Source organism: Lissotriton vulgaris, chromosome 9 (genome assembly GCF_964263255.1).
Source record: "Lissotriton vulgaris chromosome 9, aLisVul1.2, whole genome shotgun sequence".
Classification (NCBI taxonomy): Eukaryota; Metazoa; Chordata; class Amphibia; order Caudata; family Salamandridae; genus Lissotriton; species Lissotriton vulgaris.
Window position 1 is genome coordinate 646,944,480 of NC_141697.1, and position 20,776 is coordinate 646,965,255.

General features: G+C 45.3%; 1 protein-coding gene across 2 annotated transcripts in view; it reads right to left on the reverse strand.

The window, feature by feature from the left end:
* SIPA1 (signal-induced proliferation-associated 1) overlaps positions 1-20,776 on the reverse strand; it is a 272,309-nt gene that overhangs the window by 132,030 nt on the left and 119,503 nt on the right. For both annotated transcript variants that reach the window (XM_086938330.1, XM_086938331.1), the window contains exon 2: positions 10,065-11,945. In XM_086938330.1, the coding sequence (XP_086794456.1) occupies positions 10,065-11,199 (1,135 nt within the window). In that variant the 5' untranslated portion in view covers positions 11,200-11,945. The remainder of the gene's footprint in view (positions 1-10,064; positions 11,946-20,776) is intronic.

The following is a 20,776-nucleotide window of genomic DNA, read 5'->3' on the forward strand; positions in this document are numbered from 1 at the left end:
GATGCTGAATATAGATTCTTTCTAGGCAGATTACAAAAGCAGTCAACACTGAGGGAGGACAGAGCACATGGTGAGCATGTGGCAGCACATGGCAAACTAAAATGGCTGCCAGAAATACAAAATGGCTTTCAGCTCATGCTAATAAATCCGTTCAATATTTAACACTATCTCAGGTCTCTGCCATTGCAGGGCCTGTGCGCGCAGTGTGAATGCCGCTGTGACAAGGCACCTAAAGTGTGTGACTTGACCCCCCCCCTTTTACTACCTGTCAGTCACACCTAAGGTAGGCCCCAGCTAGCCCTACGGGCACGGTGCATTGCAGGTGAAAGATAGGACATGTACCTTAAGTGTGTGACGTGTCCTGGTAGTGAAAAACAGCCATTTTGGTTTCTCACTACAGTGGGGCTCCCCTCCCATAGCAATGCATTGGGGATTCCCTGATAAGTGTTTCAGTGGTAAACCCTGAAATGAGAGGCTCAGCATGGTCAAGTTTGGTACGTTTGGAATAGGAATAATAAATGCTACGCAATGGTGTGCGCAGATTTATAATAACTATTTTAGAAATACCACTTTTAGAAGTTGGCATTTATGTGTGCTATGTGTCTGCCTGCCTGATGTGAATTGCATGTCTGGCTTTTGAGTGACAGGGGCTGGTGAGGTGTGTGTGGTTCCAGGAGGGGCAGGGTGACTCAGCGCTAGGCTGAATGGGACATCTACATTTTGAGTATTGGGAGGGGAAGTCCCTGGTCCCTGAATAGGATGGTGCCTGCCATAGTGAATGCTGGCTCTGACCCCCTGTGGTGTGTCTGATGACGAGCCCCCACCTCACAATAGGGAAGAGGAGCCTGGTAAACAGAGTGCTCCAGAACCAGTTCTAACTGGTTTCCCCAAGGCCTGTGCCAGGGCAGACAAAGGAAAACTATGTTTATATGTAGGGGCTGTGACCCCATGAAATTGTGTTTTTGCATACTTGGGCTGGGGAGACACTCTGCCAGGAGGAACCGCCGTGGGACCCAGCTGCAGCTGCTTGGGGGTCCCTGCATGCTGGCCTGCCTGGCTGCACTCTGCTGTGGTCTCCCCAGCCCCCTAGGACTTTTTCTGCCTGCTGCAGCCTTAGCGCCTCGAGAACGCTATATTATAATTGCCACAAAAGAAGAAGAGTGCGTGGGCTCTGCAGTACGGAATTGCAGCTTGCTTCAAGGGGATTCCCCCACCTGGGTTCTGAGAGAAGCGGGAGGCCACCCAGCATCTTGCCGCTTGTGTGCTCATTTGGAGAAGTGGGTGCCCACCCCGCTTATTGGCGGCAATTTTCCATAATATTAGGCAGCAGGTGCCCACCCGCGCATTTGTGCCAATTTTTATTCTTATTGGGGTGCCCACCCCGCCGCCGAGCCCGGCAAAAGCAGGAAGCAAGGCAGGCTACCTGACAGTGGGTGGGGCTGCAAAACGGAAGCCAAGGCCAGCTGGAGTCAGGAAGTGCGGGCGGATAGCCTACCCCGCGGCCACACGCTGGGAAACAAAGTCCCGGGAGCCAGGAGGGGGCCCTGGTGAAGTGAGGCGAAGAGAGCCTTGCCTGCGGGCGTGGAGAGGAAGCCAAGAGTCCAGAAGGAGGGCGGGAGCCTACCCCGCCTCTGTCGGTGAGGAAGTTGCGGCGAGTGATTTGCGGGGCTCCCATGTGAAAGGGAGAGCCACGCGACCAGCAGCGGAGTGAGTGTCTGCGGTGCAGGGGGGGCCAAAGCACATTTTGGGTCCTGCCCCCGCTGTACTCAAGGGACCCAGTGCGCCTGATAGAAAGCGGGGCTCCCGTGAGCTGAGTGGAGCCCCACGACGCCATCCCAAGAGCGCCGGTGCCCAGGAATTGGCCAAGGGACCACCTGCAGAGTCTCCAGGGAGCCCTGTGAGTAGGGCTCAGTGCTAACTTGGTGGGGGGTGGTATCATGGCACATTGTCGGTGCCCGCCCCCTGTGATCGTACTGAGGGCCCCGTAGTGCCTGTGCTGGTTCTAAAGCTGCCCTGCCTAACAGTGGACAGCTGCCACATGGGGCCATAGTTGGTTTGGTGTCCCAGTGGGTCTCAATAGCACCGGGAGTGCCTGACTTTATTTGCGCATTTCATTCAAAGCTGCCCGGCGAGAGCGCTAAGCAGCTGCAACGTTTGGGGCATTGTTTATTTTCAGAGTCCCAGAGCGGGACTCCAACGTGCACAGTGCTTTGTGCCAATTGCTTTCGCTGCTGAAGCAGCCCGAGGGCCCGCAAGAGGTCCTCTGAATACGCCCTGACCTTGCTGGACAAAAGGGCATTTGAGCCCCATAGGAAGTCCAGTTCGCCAGGGGGTCAGTTGAGTACTGGTAGGGCGCAAGGTCCTAATGTGAGGCCCAATGTTTTATACTGGTGATGCTTATTACCTCATGTGATTTATGTTTATGAGGTTGGCGCATAATGTAGTTTTATGCCTAATGTGATTCATGCGCATGGTGATTTATGCATCCTCTGTTTTACAGTGCAGGATCTAATGCTAAGTTCCTGACTTTACAAGTAGTTACTGGTTGTGTTCAACATTTACTACATGTTCTACATCTACTAGTTCACTTTGTGATGGTTCTGACAGTGGCCCAATTGGCCCTGTCATGTGTACATAATCCCCTGTAAATATTGCCTAGTGAAGGTTGGCACAGTGTATATTGTGTGATTACTAATTTAATGTGCTTATGGTAATACAAAGGCTATTATTATATATCCTTGTGTGGAGTTCCTTTTGTAGTGGCCCTAGTGTGTTACTGCTGTGTGTGTGTGTTGCGAAAACGCTTTACACATTGCCTCTGAGATAAGCCTAACTGCTTGTGCAAAGCTACCAAGGGGGTGAGCAGGGGTTATCTTCGGTGTGTAACTCCCTTACCCTGACTCGAGTGGTGGTTTCTGCCTGGCTTTGGCACACACCTTAGCTAACCAGAAACCCCATTTCTAACACCTGCACACACTTGTTGCATAGAAAACTGCACATATTTTTTACCAACTATTCCTTCTCCAAACATTAAACCTCTGACTTCCCACAGACTCTTTTTTTACCAGATCTCCTAATATGCAAAATAACTGCTTTGCGTCTGTCGGCTTATGGACCAGCATTGGCATTTCCTAATAAACATATTGCACTCTGACACCAACCTCTTAGCAGGCGAATGTCCAAATCAATCCCTTTCAAACAAGCCTCCTCAACTAAATCCAAAATTCTAGCTAAAGGCCCCAGCACAACCATAAGCATATCTTGGGACTGTTTTAATGACCTTTCTAACCCTTTCCTTGGGTCTCTGCCCATTTTAAAAAGGTATGTAATTAATTTTGGATACAAATTTGGCGTCAAAGTCATCCTTTTATCTATTACAGGGTGAGAGCATTCAACATTCATGTTTCTTTCTTCTCTTTCCAGTGGCCTTTTAAACCAGTGTTTAATATAATCTGCTACAAGTTTCAATGGCCCCGTTTCTTTACCCCTTGGGTTTTTTATTTCCTTAGGATCAAACATGTTTTCACCTAATGGATCCTGAATTGACATTTTCTATTTACTCTTAAAGTTTACACCATCCCCAAACTCATCGTCTAAGCAATCCTTATAATTCAGATCCAAAATATGTTCATCCAAATCTGTTACATCATCTATCTGCTCCAAAACATTGAGATTATTAACTTAGTAGAATTAATTAAAATGCCCATTTTACGTGCCGCCTTGGACACCTAATCTAGTTCAGCTGCTTTGGACTCCCTTCTTTTCTGTTGCATTATCCCAATCCGTTCGCTTTTTGTTTCACTTGCTGTCTGGACCTCTCTATTTACTCAATCTTCCCCTTCAGAAATTGAAAAATACTCTTTCCCATCCATATTTACTACATTTCTATTATTTCTGATCACTTTCCTAACTGTTTCTTGAACTGCCTCCTCCAATAACTGTGATAAAATTCTCCTTATGATATTTTCCTGGTTTCTTTCACCAGACTCCTGCTCTGCCACTGTCATCAATCTTTTTCCCAAACGTACTACTTTTTAAAATAGTATTGCCTCAGTACTCCAATAAAATGAATGTATTCCTGTTGAATTCCTGACCTCTCCTTACTCTCTTCAACTGCCTAGACCCAGATTCCTGCAATGATTACAGTCAAAATGAGCATTGCTAGGATGCCTGCCTTGTACGCCAAAAGTCCTTCAACACAAGCCTATTGTTTAAAAAATAAGATCTATTTAAAAAAAAGACACATAATGATGAAAACATCTGACGCGTAAGTGTGCCCTTTTCCAATATGGCAGCTAAGTGCTTCTTCTTCCCAACTGAAGCGAAACCGCCCTCACCTCATTCAAAGGATGCACCGTTTCCCCGCGAGGCAGATCACGGTAAACAAACTTACCTTCAGTTAAATATCAATCTGTACTTACTTACCATATATCACGACCTATACTCTTTTAAAGATTACTTAATACATTGTGAAATATACCTCTGCATTCTAATGAAAGCAAATTATTTTTAATATATTGGAAATTAAGTGCAAATAAAACATTCTTTCCTGTATGTATTAATCATTTATCCAAAAAGTTATTCTACCCCAAAAATGGGTATTTCACACACACCAATTCCTTTCAAACATTCAATATATTAAAAAACAAATATCTGTTCATTTATATCTATGATACTTATCTGCCCAGAAACAGCAAACCAAAGAGGAAGAAAATGTTGGACAAGAGGATTATATAGCACTGGTGGATTCTATTTCTTTGTGTGGTGGTTCAGTGTTCTGATTCATGAAACTTTAAAGTGTTTGCTGCCCAGGAGTGAATACAAGGTAATGCATAATGTTAGCCTTCCATCTTGCCATACAATTGTACGGATAATGATTAAAATAAGGGGTAAGGTTTAGGATTAGAAGTAGTGCTGGCTTTAGGGTTTAGTTCCGGTGTAAGGTTAGAGGATAGGCTTAGCCTTATGATTAAGTTAAGGGATTAGTTTTTGGGTTTAGATTTCGTCTAGGACGTGTAGGTTTAGCCTGAAGTTTAAATTTATTGTTGGGCTTAGAGTAAGAGTTAGTATTAGGTTTATTGTTAGGGCTAGGACCAGGTACAGTGAAAGCTTATTGTTAGGCTTAGGATTCCTTTTTGTATTAGGGTAATTAAAGCCAACAAACGTTTGGTGGTTGATCGCATACTGCTTCCTCTGAGTTTGTTTCAATATTAATATCTCTACAGATGTAAATGGTGACCAATAACTCACTGAGAGATCTAGCTGATAAATACTTGAAACACAAACTGACTTATTGTGCATTTTCTGTGCTGAAAGTGATGCTCGTGCCCTCACTCAACTGTTTTTCTGGAGGAAACAGCACGGCCTCCAGTGAATTGCTTTAAAAATTAGATGTTTTTATCAAAAGATGGGCACATTGGATCTTGTCGATTAAAATCATAAACCATGTTGTATATCTTAAGGTTAAAAATTACAATGAAGATAGATAAGGCACATTTTAGGAATATTTTTATTATGAAGAGGAGAGGTGGTCTAGGGTCAGAGCTTTACGTGGGCCGGGTCCCTACAAACAGCAAATCCGTCAGTAATTAAAAACCGACATTGAAACAGGTACCTAAAGGGGCCCTATATTCACGTCTTTAACTTTACTGCCAAACAGCACAAATCAATGTCTGAACAATTCATGTAGCAGATGTTACGGTAAACCGTATCAGAGATTTAGTTCCCTTTTATAATCAACAATTCACTTCGTTGTTCACCAAAATACTGGTCGGTGGCACTCTAGGACTCAAAGAAATTTAGTTTACTTGAACAAGCCCCGCTCTTAACTATCCACGCACACTGTGGCGACCCCCCACTTTTTGCATCCTACTTGAAGCCTTGTCTGTGGTCTACGTTGTGGCCTTTGAACCTGGCTTCATCATTTGACCAACATTTTATGTGCTTCTAGACAAATCACTGTATTTTACTGTGCCTCAAACCCTGAATGTCTAATGAAATGTAAGTGTGTTTAGTGGTGCAATATGTGAGCAAGTATGACATAGAAACTAATTACACAGTGTGATTTGTAATATGATCTCTATTGTATACCCACGAAATCACATTTTGGTTTCTGAAAGCTGGTTTCAACTGGACTCCACAAACATAATGCTGCTGTATGTACAGCATTCGATATTTAGCACTTCAAAATCTTATTGTACGTTGGACAATTCTTTTGCATTACACTAACCAGACTTAGACCAAACATGTCATATAAACAGAAGATGAAATATTAGGCAATCATATCTTAATTCACAACAGCTACCATCAAACAGATTAAATAAGTAATCTCTCATAGGTTATGAAAATTCATAACAGAAAAGCATTACAAAACAACCAGCGCTCCAACTACAGGACAAGGGACAGATTAGAAAGCAATAGAAAAATATTAGAAGACAACCTATTTAATTTTTACATTTCAAAAAGAGAACAAAAATAACAAAGAACTTATGACTTATTTATATGATCTTAAACCCAAATTAGATCAACATTTTAAAAAAAGTATATCAGAGAGAGTATTTGTATTCTGTCTCGTAGTAAAGTATATCTGTTCCCACCAAGCAAAAGACAGACCAACCGAGGATTTCCAATTCGAAGTAACTGATTCACCCCCACACCGATAAATGCTTTAAATAAAGTGCAATCGTTTTATGAGAAAGCAGTCTTCAAAACAGATGATACAATGCAATTGTTTTTCACTGGTATTATAACACAAATGTTCCCAACAAATTTCTTTTCAATACCCAGCTGCATATTTACATAAAAATGTGCAATAAGCATTTTGAAATAAGGAACCCTTAAATGGATCACATTTCTAACAATTTGGAAATGTTAATAATTTAGCTTCAAAGATTTTCTTGGGATTGAAACATGTATTATGTCAAATAAAGACGGTATTTCAAGAAATATAAAACTTTGCTCTGCTGGTGTCCAAGTTATCATACTCAAAAATAGTATTATTTAGCATAGACTTCTTAGAATGTAAACGTAACTTATCATATGCGTTTTGATCTGTGTGCTATGTTTAAACTTTGGTGGCAACCTCATCATTGGTGTGCCAAATAATCAGCTTATTGTTAATAACTTATCAAGCACCTCATCTTAATAACCCTGGAGAAATGCACCATTGCATACATAAGATAAAAGAAATGAGCACATTTCTGCGACGCAAAGTCACAACTGTTCATTTACTGATTAAAGGTCAGGACATCAGAAATTAAAAAACTATCTCAAACGTGCCATTCTTACCATACAGGATATTTTACCACAAGAATTAGTCAATAAAGTAACATAGCACGAATTTTGGATTTTCAGAAGAACATACAATATTAAAAGAGTTTGTTTTGTGACTAATAATATTGGGTTCTAGTCAACGTATTACTAATGGATATCCATTCTCTCTGGCAGAGTAGATATGTACACCAAAACATTTTAAAGATCTATACATGTTAGAAAATAATAGATTTCTCTTTCTTACAACTAAGACCCTTGTTGAATTGAAAAAGCAATTTTTGTGTATTTAAAAACTGGTAAGATCAATATATCCTTTGGCTTCTTTAAGTTTACATAAGATGGTGCTTGTTCTTGTCTATTTCCAGATAAAACTAGAAACTAGACTATCAAACGTCTGAAAACAGTGAGAAGGAAATCACCAAAGAAACACAAAGAGCCCATATAAGGTCTGTTGAACTTTGGACATTTTAAATAATCAGTTCACTCCCTTCATGAATGTTTGTTAGGGCAAGAGCTTCCATATTAAAAGAAGATGCTTGCGAAGTCTTCTAGACATTTTGGATTGAAAGAAGACGCACAGATTGAGAAACGTCACATTAATTAGGGGGCTGGTGACATGAGATCGATTGATTACAACAATACCAATGCTGCCATCTATATCATCGAATTAGAAAAGAAGGCTGGGAAAGGTATCTCTGAGAGCTTTTCCTTCCATGGTCATTCATTGATCATCGCTACGTCTCTCTCCCAGGACAGAGGAATTGTGCTTGTAAAGACTTACCCCAGGTGCACAGATCTCCCTGCGACTCTCTTTCTCTCGCTCTGCAGCTCTTGGTTAGGGCTGTGCTCGCCCTGGTATGCGGGGGAGGGGAAATTGCGGGCCTCATGCTCAACCTAGTACAGGAAAGGGATTAGAGCAAGAAATGACGGTGCCATGTGTGGAACTTCATAGTCCTCAACCAAATCCACCATGGCCACTGTCCCAGAGTTTTAATGGAAGTTTCCCAACACAACAAGTTTCTTTGAGGGTTTTTCTGTCACTGGCTTTTTCTCTCCTTAGAGGTTTCCTTAGAGGGCACATTCCAGCGTTGTGTTTCCTTCACTGACTGGAAAAATGGCTTCTGGAGGAGATAGCCCTACCTTCATATTGGGGACGTTCAAAACCAAAGGCCTTTCCGAGCATCCATCCCCTGAAATCAATACCATTAACCTGGTGCTGATACCTCAATCATGGCTTGAAATATCATATGTCTTGGAGAGTCTCTCCCTTAAAATTAGGAGACAGACCATGCCTCCCAAAGTTCCTGGGATCTTGCAGTGAAATTTCTTCCCCTGCCTTTAGGATCACAGTCTACATTAGACAAATCTGTTTTTCATCATTTTATTTACATTTTTAGAGTGTGACAATTTGAAGGTGTTCTCAAAGTTCAATTTGTTTTTTCCAAAGAAATGAGACTCGCTGGCTGCATCTTTATTGTGATTTCATGAGTGTGTTACTTTATGTCTCCTTTCATCCTTCACGATAGGCCCACAGCTCAGGGTCAAGGAGGCTTTGATGACCCAGCTTGACTCATGTCTTAGGCAGATAGTCCATTCCTTTACTGAGCCAATAACCTGCAGTCTTACTGTTGTTAGCAGTAGGTGCTCTCTGCAACATCAGTGACCTTGCAAAAGTCATGAGAAGTGCCATGACGTTTTCAATCAATAATTGTACACATCACAGGATGTGTATACTTCTTGGAACTACAGATGATCTGATATAAGCTTACAAAGTCTTGCAGACTAGCATGGACTATATGACAACACCAATACTGAAGTCATGAACAACAGGCAGTCATCACCAATACCAGGCTCAAATCAAGCAGTTACCATCCTGTCGAAGAGATGAACATATGCTTCGACCAGAGCCACAGTAAACACTCAGTGGACCTATCGCAGAAGCAGTACACTGGTCCATTAACAGATTCGAGACTTAAAAAGTAGCCTATTTGCCTATGTACTGTTTGAGGGGGGGGGGTTCTTTTCTTGCACTCTGCTTGGAAAGGGATGTTGTGCTTACAGAGCGGATGAGATGCAGATCCATTTAAAGAAGGGTGGTGCTTGTCATGCACAACTGGAACCCAGACACAGCCCCAGACATGAACCTGTGGTATTGTGATAGTGAGATGTAAAATGACTTATTTTTTCATTAGGTTTTAGGTATTTTTGAGGAAATTTAACAAACTGGTGCTTTTTTATGCAGCATGTACTTTGCATGACTTTTTTTCGGACAAAGGCAGGCTTTGCTTTCAATCAATCAGCATTTTCTAAGCGCCACTACTCACCCTTGAGGGTCTCAAGGAGCTGGGGGGTGGCTGCAGGTCCAACTGCTTTAAAAAGTGACACAAGATACCAGGAGGAGGCTTGGTGCGGCAAAAAAATGTCTCTCGTTGAGACATTTCTACATGAACTAGTTTCTTACAGCTGAAAATTATGCGAAATCATGTAATGCAAAATATCAAGATTTTGTTTTTATTTTACCCAATGCACATGCAGGAATTCTGCAAATCTACCCAGCATAAACTAAGCTTGATGGAGGCCTAGTGAGAGTGTGTTGGTAACAGTGAGGAGGAGAGAGGTAGGAGAGTACACTGTTCATTTTCCAAGTGATAAGAGTTGAAATGGATTATGAGAGATCAGCAGTAGGATAAAGTTAAAAACACATTATACCAATTTCCCCTCGACTGCACCATCCACAGTATTAATAGTTTTCCCGCCCGCAAGTGGTTGACAATGGCATGTTCCCATCTCACCTTTTCCAAAGAAGTACTTCCTGTAGTAACAAGCTCCTAGGTCGGCGTGTTCTATGAAATGGCTGGCCTTATTCACCTTCTTGGTGTAGCTCTCCCGTGGCTCCTCTAGCACCGAGACTGCTGTGTTGGGGCAGCGGCAGGCCAGATGAGGCTCAAAGGACCTCCTGTGCCACTCCTGCCCTGCCTCCAGTCGGCACAGGCTCCTTTCCCTCTCTCCGCCCACCTCATTCCGGAAGTACGGACAACTTAGGACCAGCTCATTGTCCCTGCCGTCTCCTTCATCAGCCAGGTTGATCTCGTGGCAGTTCAGGTCCTCCGCACTCCCAGAGGGGGAGCTGGAAATAGTACTAGTGCACACATTATGGTGCTGAGAGGCAGCTGACGCACCCGTGGTGATGTTTTTTCTGCGTCCAATGCTGTTGCGCTTGCTCGCCGCCTCACCAAGGTCAAAAAGAATGCTCTGGACATCGAAGTGGGCAAACTGCTTGACCCATGTCTTAGGCAGATAGTCGGCAGTTAGGCCTGGTTTGAAGACCTCCTGACCCTGACTATTGCAGGCAGTCATACTTTCCCCACTCTCACTTATTACGGGTGTCCTTTCAGTTGGACTGTCTTTGGGAAGGTCTACCAACTGGGCTTCCATCTCAGGCACATCTCCAGGCAGCCCAAGCAGTAGGAAGGGGTTCCTGAACCTTTGAGCTGCCGGGCTGGAGCAGCGGTGCTCCTCGTGGCTGTGAGCACGGGGCCGGGAGCTGGTTGGTGTCTTCTCAATAGATGTTAGGCTTCCATATTCACGGTGGAGTGAGTCCCCAAAGCTCGGAGACCCTGCCAAACTAGAAGGCCCCGTTCCGTCCACTTCAGTCTCTGCGTCCCCGATAGTGATGTCGCTGTTACTGCGATGCATGAGGTAGCTCCGTCCAGGAGAAGCACGCAGGACTGGGTGGGCCCCGTGGCCCCGGCTCACTGCACTTGGCTGAGGCCTCTCCTCCAGTTGCTCTTTTTTGGGGGGCCAGTCCACACGGGCACGAATGGCAGTCACTGTAGGGGTGCCCTTAGGCTCAAATGCCACAGAAGAGAGGGGTGGGCGGTTGGTGTGGCGGCGGATCTTCCGGATGAACAGGTCATCTGACTGCATAGTGGTGCTGGTGTGGCTACAAAGGGTGGGGCCTCTGAGGCACCCAAACAATCAATGGGGACCTTCTACAAAGCTAAAGTCAACAACAATTGTTTGTGAAACATGCACCAGCTGGGCACATTCCAATGGTAGTAAGAGCGCCCATTTCAAGCGTGGTCAGTACAAGTCCCAAAAGCAGGAGCTCGTCGCTCCTGCAACTTAAGGCCTATGCTTCGTTGGCTTCCCTCTGTTTTTCTTGGTTGGCTGTTGGTGACGACACCTCCCTGTGTCACTTTGAGCTTTCTTACGGTCAGTTGTGGTGTGCTGCCACTTTAAATCAAAGCTGATGATCAGCGTAGATCACTCTAGAGTCAAGAAAATAAGTAACGAAGAAATTATTTTCCTGTTGGAATACTGTTAAACAACCCACAGCATGGACTCCATCCTTCGTCCTCCTCTGACTCTGGCACAAACTCCATTATGGGGTTAGGGGGACAACAAGGATACTCCTGCTTAGACTTGCATCCAAATACAGCATAATCCTGTGCCAAGGACACATTTAGCAATGTCTGCAGCCCACAGCAATGCTCTGGAACAAAGGATGGAACATCATGTCGCTTGGCATCTTCTACCTTTCTGAACGATTGGTGGAAGAGCTATAACCATCAGGAATGGTGGGGGCCGCATCCAAGTCGTACCATGATCTTTTTTTCTTTCTTCTTTTCTATCAGCTGCATTGCCACCAACCATTAGTTGAATCTCAGAGGCTGTAGAGAAGAGAATAAAACATAAGATATATTATTAACCTTCATGGATTTACATCCTAAATTTATGGATATCTTACATTCTCCCCAGCGTAAGCGGCTTGTGCAATACACACCAAGGCTGAAATCACCTGTCACCCCTCACTCACCATAAATCCAACCATCATTACGTCGGGCCAGCCTTAACTTCAATTATTTTTTTTTTTATGCTAACACATATCCAATTTAAGCACAAGAGCCATGTTGCACTAATGGTGGGTCTAAGTAGTGGTCAACAAAGTTATGGTGGTAGATGGACTAATGATGAAAGTTAAATGGATGAAGTAATGAAGTGCAACTAGTGCCAGCAGATAAACCTCTTTCGGACAGTCCACAAAACAGGTCAAAGCAAAGTGGTGTTGTTTATATATACAATCTTTTCAGCAGAGCTGGCCACATGGACAAAAGAGGTCTTTATACATAAGCAATTGTCAACTAATACTAGAATAACAAACACAAACAAGGTATTAGCAATGTCAATTGGTCTGGCTTTAAAAGAATGTTGTATGGTAATATGAAGCATTACAAGTAAGTAGCATGGGAATGCATTATATTATATATACCAAATGATACTATGGTGACGGCAAAGCTGATGGCCATGTCAAAGGGGTCCTGGTGATAGCTGCTGTCATGTTGTGAGAATGCAGAGGCGTAGCTGGCACAAGTATGTGTCCCCAAATAGCGCCATCAAACATGTTACCTACCTTTGGTAATGCTCTTTATGGCAGACAAACTGCCTCACAGCAGGTTCCTCAGCTTAAGGATAGTTACCAGGCGCCAGAATCGATGCATACGTTTTCACAGCAGTGCTCCCACATGCAACTTGGTGGCACTCTGCAGAAGTATGTTGACCTTGTTCTGCCCGACAGTCACAGAGCAGAGCTGCATAAAAGCACCACCCCTGTGCATTCTCGTCAGCTTGACTCTTTCTGCGCCTTCGAATGCGGAGCATAAAAAAGGTTGGTATTAGTATGCAGATACCTAATGTGGTTTTAGCTGGTTAATAGAATCACTCCACAGAACCTGGAGGCAGGAGAGCAGTGTGGATTCTGCAATTAGATGGAGTATCCATAAGAGAGAGCATTACCCAAAAAAACTTGTTCTTCTGATGGATACTTCTAACACAGATTCCTCACCTTTAGAAAAGATACCAAAGCAACCACCCAAGGTATTGTGGAATGGGCTCAAACCAAAAAGTCCTCCAGGAGCAAACAGGTGAAGTGCCCTCCCGTAGGACCTGGCTGACAAGGTAGTAGTGCTTCGTAAACAATGGATGTAGGCCCAGATCTATGTACTGGGGCAAATGTATGACATTGTTCTGCATTTTGTCCATCAATTGTTTTTTTTGCATTTGTCACCCAGAGTGGGACGGATATGCCCAAACGTGGGTCCCGTGCTCTCCATGCCACTGGAGTCCAGCTATCCTGGCTGATGAGGGCTGAAAGCCCCAAACCAGTCCTAGGATGCTTGTTTCCAGTCCAGGGACGACCTGGCCTGGCAGTTCGGGCTGGACTGTTCCCATTGGGCGCAGGGTCAAGACTGATTTGCATATGGCTGGGTCCAAACTGGAATGGCACGGTGAGCAAAGAAACAATGGATTTAGGCCCAGATCTCTGTACTGGGGTGAATGTATTGCATTGTTCTGCATTCTGTCCATCAATTTTTCTTTTTACATTGTGTCTTGGCAGATGTCGAGAACATGCACTCCCTGTGCCAAATCAGTGGTAGAAGTCTTGACCCAGTTGGACTGACCCCTCAGTCTTTCAGGAAGCTGTTTCTTAGCCAAGTCATAGCAGATCTTAATGCATGGGACTATCTAGTTTGACAAAGTACTTTTCTGCACCGTCTTACCTTTGTAAAAAAAAAAGCCTACAGAAAGCTGATCATCCACAGATGGTCTTTAGTGCGATGAATGTAAAAGTCTACGGCTCTTTTGTGGACCAGCCAACGGAGTCTTGCCTCCTCTTTTAATAGGTCTGATGGAGCAAAGAATTTTGGGAGGGTCACGGGTTGCTTAACATGAAAAAGTCACAACGTTTTGGCAAAAAATGGCCGCCCTGGTCCTCAACACCATTTTGTCTGAAAAAAAAGTAGGGTAGGGCGGATGCACCAAGAGAGCCTGGACCTTACTCATAATAAGAGATGAGTGAATGCAATGAGGAAGACGGGTTTGAGACTCAGAAGACACACAAAGTAGCTATGCACTTGTGCATTGGTTTGAAGGGGGTGCACTTGAGGAATATCAGGGCCAAATTAAGATCCAACTGTGGTATTACAAACAGTTAGGGAGGGAACATGTGCGTCTAACCTTTAATAAAACACCTCACAGCAGGTTATTTAAACAGGAACAGTTGGTCCGGCAAACAACAAAAGGGCCGCAAGGGCCACCAAATCATTATTTTTTTTAAACTTTTTATTCATTTTCATGGAAATCATATAGTTTACAAAACAAAAACAAAAACATGCAGTATAGCATCTCACAACGTATTCAGACACATTTGTATTGTTCCCCAAGTTCATCCGAGTCCGACAAGTGTTCATAGAGTTCACCTCTGTACGTATTCCATGCCCCCCCAATTGTATTCCATTTCTTTGGGCAACCTCTAGCACGCTATATCATTCTCTCTGCAATCATGGATGCATTGATGTCCTTACTCCATGCCATTAAGGTCGGCACCTCCACCCCTCCCCATCTTTGTGCTATATTTCTTCTGGCTATCATCATGCCCAACGTAGCCCAGCCTTGTCCGATGCGTGTGAGGTCATTTGGTTCCCATATGTTTAACAAACAGCGTTTAGGCTCAGGCAGCAGGGAGACCCCCTGTACCTGTGAGATGGTTCGTAGCACGTTAGCCCAGTATTCTGCTATTTTGGGACAGTCCCATACAGTATGGTAAAAGGTACCTTCCTCTCCGCAACCTCGCAGGCAATAGGGATGCTCCACCTTTCCTATTTTATGTAGGGTGCTCCTAGTGTAGTAGGAGCGGTGTAATATGCGCAATTGTACCAACCTGAGTCTTGAAGGTATACCCACCTCCCTTGGGGACGCTAATGCTTCCTGCCATTCGGTGTCATTCGGTGTCATCCATGTCTCCAATGTCTTGAGCCCATTTATCTCTTAGAGGCCTCAGTGGGTCAGGCAAGTTATTCACAAGTTTGCCATAGGTGAGTGAAGTCGCCTTCTTCGGCATGTAGTCAGTTAATAGCCTATCCTCCAAGGGGGATGCATCTGGGACCTCTGAGCCCGCCGGTAAGACTGTCATCAGGGCATGACGTATTTGTATATATCTAAAACGCTCCGAGGGGGCCATTCCGTATGTTTGTCTTAACTGCTCAAAGGGAATTACCTCCCCTTTCTGCCACATGTCGCCCACAGTCGATATCCCGATAGTATCCCAATGGTCAAAACCTTTACTTTGTCTGAGCCTCCCCAGTCGCTTCATGTCCCACAATGGCGTGAGTTGAGTTATCACTCCTCGCCAGCCTAGTCTCGCCTGTGCCGTATGCCACAGACCAAGGGTGTGTTGCAACGGTCCAAATCTTGTTGTCACCATATTTCTTTCATAGAGGGGAGCCAACATATCTCTCGTGCCCATCTGCGCCCTATCTGCTTGAAGTGCCGGCTCCGACAGTGGTAGATGGATCCATTGATTGATGACCTACAACTGTGCTGCCCAATAGTAGAGCTGCACATCGGGGAGCGCTATCCCTCCATCATACTAGCTGCGTACCAGCTTAGCCTGCGCAATGCGCGCCAGTTTGTTGCTCCACAACAATCTAGACACCTGTGCAGCGATTATTCTGAAATAGGTGAGTGCCACCGTATATGGCGTGTTTTCTAGGATGTATAAAAATCGAGGCAGGGCCATCATTTTAAAAAGTGCCGCCTTCCCTAGCAGGGTTATCAGCAGTGTTGCCCAGTGTGTCATGTCTCTCTTGAGACGATCAAGTGGGGGCTGTAGATTTTTATCGTAGAACTCTCCCGGGTCAGTTGTGACATATATCCCTAAATATTTGAACGTGTGTTCCGCTACTCGCAGCGGGCACGTAGCAGGTAAACATGGTTGTGGACCATGTAGCACATACATGATGGACTTAGACCAGTTAATGGTATAACCTGATGCCCAACCATAAGCTGCGCAGATATCCAGAAGGGTATTAATGGAGCGCGCTAGAGAGGTCATATACAGTAGGATGTCGTCAGCATATAGGGAGATACGATCTTCCCAAGTGTCAGACCATCTAAGGCCCCTTATCATTGGCTCCCACCTTATCCATGCCGACAGTGGCTCAAGTATCAGCACGAACAATAGGGGTGATAAAGGGCAGCCCTGGCGCGTACCTCTTTCTAATGGGAAGTCAGCCGAGATGTGGCCGTTTGCAGCCACATGCGCCAATGGCTTGGTATATAGCAACTGTACCCAAGAACAAAACTTTGGTCCAAACCCAAAGTGGCGCAATGTGGCGAACATAAAGGGCCAGTGCACCGTATCGAATGCCATATGTGCATCCAAGGACAGTACCACTGCCGGTTCCTGCAGGTATACCGAGCGCGCCAGTACCCCATGAAGCCTTCTGAGGTTTAGTGCCGTACTTCTTCCCGGCATAAAGCCAGACTGATCCGGGTGCACGAGTTTCGTCAAATTGGGGGTCAGTCGGAGCGCCAGTATTTTGGCGAGGATTTTAGCTTCTGCATTAATAAGGAAAATGGGCCGATAGGAGGCACAGGCATCTGCCGGCCTCCCAGGTTTCAAGATAGCCACAATGGTGGCCGTCCGCTGATCTGGTGGGAATTCTCCCGCCTGCAGACTGTCATTGAACATATTTAGCAAATGGGGCGCAACGGTATCTGATAATTTTTTATATAATTCGACCGGTATACCACTTGGCCCCCCCGCTTTGCCTGATTGCAGTGCCCGAATGGCCACCTGTATCTCCTCTATGGTCAGTTCTGCCTCTAGCGTTTGTGCCTCTTCCAGGGACAGCCTGGGCATAGCAAGGTCCTGTATGTATGTCATCGCCTCATCTACGGAGATGTTTGAGTGGGAGGCATATGTGGTCTGGAAATGTCGCGTCAGTGTCTGCACTATCGCTTGCGGATCTGTTGAGGGATCAGCCCCTCCTGTATCGAGCCACGCTATCCATCTGTGGCTCTTGTCCCGTTTATCCAACCACGCCAATAGTTTCCCCGCTTTGTCGCTACTGTCATATATTTTGTGTCGCGTATTTTGTAATTGTTGCTTGGTCAGTTCTGTCAAATACTCTTTATGTCGTTGCTGAGCAATGTGTAAAGAATGTACTGTGTCGGGGGTCGGGTCCTCACTAAGCTGTGTGTCTGCTGCGGTCAGGTCTGACCACAGAGCCTGCAACTCCTTCTGTCCCTCCCGCCTGTGGGCCGTGATGGATGCCAGAGCGTGTCCCCTGATGACCGTTTTAAATGCTTCCCATAAGACAGTGGGGGAGGTAACCGATCCTACATTTTCTTGAAAATAATGTTTCGCTTCTTTCTTAAGTCCCTTACTGATCTTCCAGACGTGCAGATAGCCAGGGCGTATCGGGTAAATTCGCCGTCGCTGTTGCTGGTGAGTGGTATATGTAAGTAGCAATGGGGAATGGTCAGAAACGCCTCTTGGTCTAATGTGTACCCTGTCCACTTGTGGCAGGCTACCCACTGAACCCAGAAAATAGTCTATTCTTGTGAGGTTATTATGAACTATGGAGTGATAGGTGTATTGGCGCTCTGTGGGGTGGTATTTCCTCCATATATCTATCAAACCCAGCGCTTCCATGAAGTTCCTAAGCCGCGAGGTACCAACAAATCATTTTTAACAATGGTAACTGCAAGACCTTGCTGAGACAAAGACAAAGTAAACAATTAAACATCCGCCAGTTTGACTTGTAAGTGTTGCACATTCCACACCAGGCCACTATTTTGTCCCAACGCCTGGTGTAAATGTACTTGGTAGAGGGACACAGGGCAGCAAAAATTACATCTTCAACTACAGGTGAGACATCAAAAGCAGTCAACTAGCACTGCTCAATCTCCAGATGTTGAGGTGTAGATTGCGCAGGATTGCATGCAGAACCCTGACCTGATGTTGTGACAGAGATCCTCCCTAAGTTGTAGACTGATGGGAGGACAGATGTTCATGCCCACAAGTTCTGGGTACAACACTCTCCAGGTCCAATCACCACTAAGAAGTCTTGGGCATGGTTGTTCCTGAGCTTCTTCAGAACTCAGGGCAAGAGAGGCAGAGACAGGAACCCATACATGAGTCACATGCTCCACTCTAGCCTGAATGCATCTCCTAGAGGGGGTGTTCGTGGGAACTTCAGTGCGCTGAAGTTTTTGACACTATGCATTGCGCACATCACGTTTGCCTGCAAGGGGGCTTTTGGCCCCTACTGTCACCAGCGACCCCAGGGACTTCAAATCACTGCTCCCTTAGCGCCAGAAAGTTCAATTGCTGAAAGTCTGTTGGAAGGGGCGGGGGCTTACCCCAACACGCTATAAAGGGCCCATAGCAATCCTGCAGCGCCACGGGCTGGCCTCTCTGCGCCTGTACGAAGCCGGATGAGGCTGGGCTTGGACCCGGCTCCGGGTTTTGCTTCTCTCCACATATGAAAGTGAAGAGATCACTGTTCACCAGCAGGACTCAGGGCGAAAGATTTCTGGCAAGATCAGTGTTTGGACTTATGCTTTTGCCCTGCCCAATGCTTTTAGAAACACTGTAAGCGGCATAGTGGAATAGCATGTCACATCTTGTTACTTTCTCCCTTTTTAACCCTGTCAAGAGTCGAGTGAGCAGCTGTCAAACCTTCAACAATGGGGAAGAAGTGTATTTCTGTGAAAAAAAGGGGGGGGGGCACCTCCTATCACTATTTACCTTACCAACGCAATGGGTGCCATTTCCACTGAACTGAACCTAGTGGAAACCTGCACTAAAAAAGTCCAGAAATTGATCACTGACCACCCTCACAACGCATAGCTCAATCATTGGGGCCCCTGTCTGATTCTAACAAGAATCCCAACACTGTGTTGCCTAGCTCTCCTGTGCCTGCAAAAGCAAAGAAACAGAATAGAGGTAAAACCAAAAACCCATGTATAGTGCATGACAATGCCAGCATCTCAGACCTTGGATCTACTGATCTTATTTCTGTTATTGAAAATAGCCCACCGCCCCCCAAAAGGAAACGTGGAGAGGGGAACCCCAGCGCACCACAATCAAAGGTACTTTGTAACCACGTTCCGACACAAACAAACTGCACTGGGGCGCCATCGATACGGAAACCACTACAGACAGGGGAAAACAATTCCACAGATCCTACTAGCTTGGCAAAATTATTTATAGATTGCCAACATAGAGTCAGCAACTTGTGGCAGAAGTAGAGGCTGTACAGAAGCTTTTCCAACAGGCTATGGTAGGCCTTTTTAAATCGTTGACAGACAAATTCCAATCTCTGATTGAGGCTCTTAATATTTCCCAAGGTGCCATTCTGGCTCCAGGAGCTGCTACCCTTCACTCTTAAACATTCCTCTTCAGTGGCAAGAACGCAACTTGTCACTCCTTCGTGCCCTCAAGGACTGACCTGTCAAATCATTTCAGCATCTTCTAAGCCACCCACTCAGATTCTGCACGCCCCTCCATCTTTGTCTGCTCATAGACGACAGTTGGATGATCTTCATCTGCCCCCGGAATGCACAACATATGTGATAATCCTGTAAGGAGATCAGCCACTAGAGTATAATGAACAGGAGGATACCCAAAGTCTCATGTGTAAAGCAGCACATCGGTGTAAACAAAATGGTGGGTGTTAGTTTGACCTGACAGATAAAAATTATTATGGCTCGTAGAGTGAGGTGGGTGGGCTCTTCCCCCAAAAACTCGAGTTTGGATTGTGTGGCCCTGAACTTTAAAGACCATGGGATCATTTGTTTCTTGTTGAATTGCCTAGCATACCCACCCAGCCAAAAACTGAAAATTCGAGCCTTACCATTGGGCTTCTTTCAACAATCACCTTCCTCAGTAGCAACGACCAACAGCCGGTGAGGTGCTAGCCGGAATATCAATCATCAATTCATAGCATCTTCGGCCCCAGTGCTGCTTATTAATCGCTTCTCCCCTTTTCAAAGCTTATCGGACATTTATTGATGGTCGCAGTTTTCCTGCTTGGCGGGCTCTCCATCCCCTTCCTCTTCAAGTCAGCCAACATTCATTCTCATTCTCCATCCCACTTTCAGACACTTGTGATACAGTCTAGAATTCAATTAGTACCTATGTCTCCTGTGGTCCTTCGGTTCTCATCAAGGAACATGGCAGGGATACAACAGAAATTAAGTTACGAGCACTGGAAATATATCATACAAGACTTTTATATGATTTGTTGTCAGAAACTTGGGCAATTAAACAGTGGGCTGGGGTTCTTACTACAGTCAGAAGATGCCCTGTGCAATCTTGCGATGCAACCTCCATTCGCGATCTGCCAGGCAAGGCTGGCTGAGCTCGTCTGCCCTGGTGTTTTAAGCTTCCTGTAGATGGTTTGCGATCAGAGAAATGCTGTGACACTCAAGCCAACTCCATAGGTGCAACCTACTCTGCCTTGCTTCTTGCAGAATCACAAGGCATTGTCGTCTGTGAGAACCTGCTCCAGCCTTACCTTGATGGATGGCAGGAAGGACTTCAACACCATGAGTATGACCTGCCGCTCCAACATATTTATGAGGAGCTGGGTGTCTACCAGATACCAGACCCCTCGGACCTCTACTATACCCAGATTGCCTCCTTAACCAAGCA